Genomic DNA, 5645 nt, shown 5'->3' on the forward strand with positions numbered 1-5645 from the left:
AGACAGACAGACAGAGAGACTGAGAGAGAAACAGACACAGACAGAGAGAGATAGAGAGAGAGATAGAGAGAGAGAGAGACAGACAAAAAGAGAGACTGAAGATGCTTTTGTGAGGGTGAAAGAGAGACAGAGATCTAGACTGAATGTATGTGTGTGTAGTGAAAGACAGAAAGAAAGAAAGAACAAACGAAAGAAAGAAAGAAAGAAAGAAAGAAGGCAGCTTGGGGTAGAGGGGGCAGGGACAGAAAAGAAAGGAAAGAGATATACTGTAAAAGTAAAGGGAAAGAAAGACAGAGAGAGACAGAAAAGTGTTCAAAGTTCCCTGAGGAGTGAGAACAGACTACTAAAGGAACAGATGATAAGAGGGGTAGAGAGAGAGAGAGTGAGAGAGAGAGAGAGAGAGAGAGACTGCTTCTTCCCTCCTCTCCCCACTCTCTGACACTCCTTGCCTATCCTCATCTTCAACCCCACACAGCACTGAGGAGATGGATTTAGTCTAAAATAACATCCACCCATGTCAGTTATCAAGCTCCAGCTCGACTTCAAAGCAATAGAACTTTCCACAAACAGTGAAATCTCAAGACAGCTCTTCACGTGAAGGGGCAAAGCAAAACGTACAGAATAGCACCTCTACATGTCTGAGGACAACCTTATTGTGCCCCTTTGTAAAATGTCAACTAGCGAACTGAAAGTCAACTGCACATATGAAACCTAGCTGAGCTAGGTGATTGAGGTGAGTGAGGTGAGGCCAGGGAAGGTGAGGGGAGACAGAGACGGAGACTAAGAGGGTCTCACCTTCACTTGTGGGTACGTTTTCCTGTTCTTCTCACTGGACGCGCCCGGGAGTCCCCCGTGTGAAGGGCCCTCACAGCCATAGCGAAACCTGAATCCCCTCTGATTGAAACAGAGGGAGAGAGCGAGACAGAGAGAGGGAGAGAGAGAGAGAGAGAGAGAAAGAGAGAGGGAGAGAGAGAGAGAGAGAGGGGAGAGAAAGTCAGCCTCCTCAAACATCATCACCACAGCCACAAAAGTCAGTACACAACCACAGACTCTTTCCAAGGCTACTGCTCTACATGTAAATCGCTGCAAAGGAAATCTTCCATGACCGCAAATGCTTAACTTGGCAGGACCTCTCAACTTTATTACATTAATCAAGATTACATTCACCTCGACTTCAGGATAACGTGCTATTTTTAAATCATGCCCCAGATATCATGAGAATATCTAATTTCCAGGGACCTTTTAGCCAGTAGCCCCAAATATCCTATGTTTACAGTGGAATCTCCTTTCATGCCTTATTAATAGATAATAACATTTGCTTATTTATCAATGCACTGAGATTAAATCCACAGCAGTATTCTCGTCTAGTTTTGGTATATGCCAGATGTTTTAGCAATATCAGAAAATCTGCTGTGATTGCACTGTGATGCAAAATATCGAAAGATTCAGGTGGGTATTGGTGAAAACTTACTTGTTTAGGTTGCTCTACAATCTGAACGTAAGGTCCATCAACTGCAGAAGAAAAGAAGATGTTAATTAATCACAATCCAACACCATCTTCAGATGCCTCAGTATGTTTTATTCTCTCACTTCTCTGCATTTTACTGCCGCACGCACGCACGCACGCACGCACGCACGCACGCACGCACGCACGCACGCACGCACGCACATGCACGCACATGCACGCACATACACGCACATACACGCACTCACACGCACGCACACACACGCACAGACACGCACACACACAGTTCAGGTATATGCATATTTCAGAATACAAATGAGCACAATGTACACTCATTTTGATCCCTGATTCCTGTATTGTTCACCTGGGACAAAACGGATCACAACAACATGACTCCTGACCTGTCGGCAGCACTGCTACTGACAGACCAACCACGCATCAACACTCAGAAGGAAAAAAAAGAAACGTTCAGCTGGGCGATGTACAGTGCTGCATGAGGTTTGTAAGCTCCTTCATCAGAAACGTGTTTGCTTACACCGAAAACACTCTTCCCCTTCCTGCCTTGAACATCCTGCCCATATCAAACGCCTCTGGGCCTCTATAGGTGGAGGCATCAGGAGGTGGCTGGGTCTGATGGGTGGCTTCTGTGCCTTGATGACAAAGCCCATCAGACTGTCTTAATGCATCCAGCTGATGCTTGTGAATGTATCCAACTTAAAGCTGACATTATTTTTGCTATTCTTTATGCAAACAGAATTCTTTGTGCAAGTTATTATGCAATTCACCAGGTTTCAGCTTCTGGAGAATCAGTGATTTTCTGAATTTCACTAGTTCACTAGAACTAGAAGACACTGCAAAATCAGCCACTTTAAAAGTACATCCATTGATGTGTGCTTCAAACAGTATTTGTATTGACTTGCTGTTACTGTACACCGATATGCAAAACAAATGGCCAGATGTTATTATACATAAATCTATGGTCTTTATGTGCATATCTATTGCAGAGATAATTCACATTTCAAGTCAAATTTCAGCACTCAAGAGCATGCTCATCCTGCTCTGATTTGTCAATGAAGACATCCTAAGTCAGGTGGAGACCCTTCTCCAAAGTTTCGATTACTTTCAAACGGCAGATATAAGTTCTCTCACATGAGCAGTGCTCCGGATAGGCGTGTAATGTTTCATTACTATCCCCCACCACAATTCACATTCATCTCACGCGCCTCACACAAACGTCTACAGAGAAGAACCCGCCATTCGACCTCTATAGTCAGAAGGAGAAGTGAGAGTGTTAACAGAGGAGAAGACGCCTTCGCCATACTCACTTTCAGCGCTCAGAGTCGCTCTCTGAGACCAGTTTCACAATGACATCATGAAACTGCACAGAATGGATACCTTTGAATGATGTCTCACCGTTATGGGCAGTGTTTGAACTTTTGGGAGTTTATGGTGATTTTCATTAGACGGCTCTGGACAGTCCCAAAAGGCTAGATTGGTTTAGAGTTCCCTTTGAGTTCTGTGCATTGCGAAAATGGAAGTCATATGTTTAATGATTAGTCAGAGGGACTAGACTTGTCATCATGTTCTTACCTATTCTCAGGCTGTTGGTGTACGACATGTTAGGGAGATTCACAGGAGGTTCTATGTCAATCCAGTTGCTAGGGTCTAAGTTGTAGTCAAAAAACTGTGAGGAAAAAGTAAAGAGAAGGGTTATATTACCTGAACTTTGAACTTTCAAACAAAAAAGACTGAAAGCTTCCTAATTGGCTAATTAAGTTTCAGAAGGTCACAGCTACAAATCAGACAAAAAGTTGGCAACATTAACTTCAACATGCTGTTTGTTGACCTGAGAATGTTTAAGAATTAAATAATCTGGTGACTTTAATTCGTGTGACAAGAGGCCTTCTAGGGCACATAACTATTTTGCTATCTGCAAAAAAAATTAAATAATAAAACAAATCACATTCTTGCTAGCTGCTACCTTCCATGCGGTAAATTCAACAGGTAGCCCAAGCTGAAAGCTGTCGAGAAACGCAAACCTCAGCGTATTTGAACAACTTCCTGTTAACAGCAACCGAGCAGGCCTGCCATACCGGTGCCTCTGTGCATCTCTGTGCATCTCTGTGCATCCTCTGAGCTGCTGCATGCTCTCTAATAGTTCATTACTACCAGCTACTGAAGCATGGACTGTAGCCCTGAGTCTTCTATAAAGGATATAAACTTAAAGACTCGGCCAACTGCTGATGCTACTGTAGCCTCAACATCTGAAAACTGCCTTTGACAATAAAATAGTTACTTATAGTAAAAGCGTAGTGTTTAAAAACATTGTGGCTTATATAGGGTAACTAAGATCCTCTTGTGGCCAACACTTAATATTCCAACATAATCCAACAATAAGCACACCACTAAATTTGGCCTAAGTTCTTTTAGACATACTGTGTTGTTTTAAGACCTCAGCCCAAAGATATGCCACATAACTTAATAGCTGAATCTCCTCAACAGAGACAGAAGTTCATGATAAATTCTCAAACCACTCTGATGAAGTCCAGTGAGAGTTATGAGGCAGTACTAACCTGAGGGTGATGAAGGTATGAAGCGTCTTCGGCCATGGTTCCTGGTACCCAGACAGAAATGAATAAACAGACAGCAAAACAAATATGAAATGGTGAACACTCAGGTTCATCCGGCTGAGTCTAGCAATGGGGCATAATTTGAAGACACATTGAGTGTCTTACAAGAATGTTAGAATGCTATATAATATAGACGTCTACCACCAAAGGCTTATTTAAAAATAATACAATTTGCAATTACAGCAAAAAGATCAATTTAGAAACAATCACTACATTGAGCCATTTGTTGTGTGCATCGAGGACTGCTTAATGCATTATCGAGGACTGCTTAATGCATTATCGAGGAATTTCACAGATTGATACTCACTTGATAAGCTACTCATTGCTATGAGTAAACATTGTATATTTACATATCTGGATTTGTCAGAGAGGTTACAGGATGATAAACTGTATTAGTCACTTCCAACCTTACTGATAACATTATATGTTTTGTTAAATCATCAGTGAGACATGATGTGCTACTAAGAACTGCAATATTGTTGCTCAAGCATAACACAAGTCTCTGGTTACCATGCTCTTCACCACTCCGTTCTTTGTTTTAGAAGTTGCAGTTGCCCAATAGTTGGTGAAGTAACTGTAGGCTATCTACTGTGCACTGTCACACTCAAGACAGGATTGTGTGTCTAGTAAACCAGCTTAAACATAGCCCCACAACGCTGTTAAATACCGTTAAAGAATCAAAGGTCAACAAGACCATGTTCAACTTGCAGTGGTCAGAACAAGGAAGTGGAGCCGCACTCATCACAACACAACTAGCCTATTGATAGAGCCGAGACCCCCTCTCAAGATGAACACTTTGAATACAAAGCTCTGTCGGTAAACAAGAACACGACGGCCTTACCTTTCTGAGTTACAGTCCTATATCCAGGATCAACATAAAAATTGTTCAGTCAACCCAGTCGCAAAATCAGAATCTACTTTGGCTAATTATTGCGCCATGCCGCAGCAAAGTCACTAAGCTCGCCGAATCGGACAGCGCGTCAGCATGAGTCTGTCAAAGTCATTTGCATCAACAATTCCGATGGCTTCCAACTAAATCATCGATGTCTAGATGCATCAAATCCGTGCGAAGGGAAAAATGAATTTCACAAAGTACCTGACACAATAGATAATGTCAGGATCGAGTCGGTGTTTGTACAGAAAACTTGACTTCCTTACTGGAAATTCCCTGTGACGTAACGCAACGTGAAGTGAACTTGCTTGTAACATCCACAACATAATCTCGCTCGATCTGCCCTCTTGTGGCCAGTACCGGTCATTTCAGTGAAAAATAACATAACCAGAGCTTTTCACCGAAAGTACTCTGGTATGACGATAAAATGAATGGAGAAAATAATTTGTCTCACTCAACATCCTAAACAACCGACCAAACAGAAAACAAATGCATTATCTTTGTTTTACATAAAAACCTGAATAAATGGATCAGTAATCAAATAAGGACATTATCTTGGTTTGATAGTTCCCCAACCTATAACCCGTTGTATTGAACAAAAGGAAATCGCATGAAAGACAAACAAGATATTTCACAATTTGAGTAGATAATAGGCCTA

At 41.9% G+C, this 5645-nt stretch overlaps 1 protein-coding gene across 2 annotated transcripts in view; it reads right to left on the minus strand.

Annotated features, from left to right (window-relative positions):
- nfkb1 (nuclear factor of kappa light polypeptide gene enhancer in B-cells 1) overlaps nt 1–5257 on the minus strand; it is a 33915-nt gene extending 28658 nt beyond the window's left edge. Inside the window, exons 1-5 of one of the 2 annotated variants that reach the window (XM_062525320.1) lie at nt 4937–5257; nt 4039–4079; nt 3056–3149; nt 1472–1512; nt 796–894 (exon numbers count right to left, since the gene is read on the minus strand). In XM_062525320.1, the coding sequence (XP_062381304.1) occupies nt 796–894; nt 1472–1512; nt 3056–3149; nt 4039–4074 (270 nt within the window). In that variant the 5' untranslated portion in view covers nt 4075–4079; nt 4937–5257. Of the gene's footprint in view, nt 1–795; nt 895–1471; nt 1513–3055; nt 3150–4038; nt 4080–4605; nt 4712–4936 lie in introns of those variants that run through there. The other variant, XM_062525321.1, reaches the window with a different exon arrangement.
- Between the last annotated feature and the right edge of the window lie 388 nt (nt 5258–5645).

The sequence above is a fragment of the Sardina pilchardus genome, chromosome 21 (assembly GCF_963854185.1).
Source record: "Sardina pilchardus chromosome 21, fSarPil1.1, whole genome shotgun sequence".
Lineage (NCBI taxonomy): Eukaryota > Metazoa > Chordata > Actinopteri > Clupeiformes > Clupeidae > Sardina > Sardina pilchardus.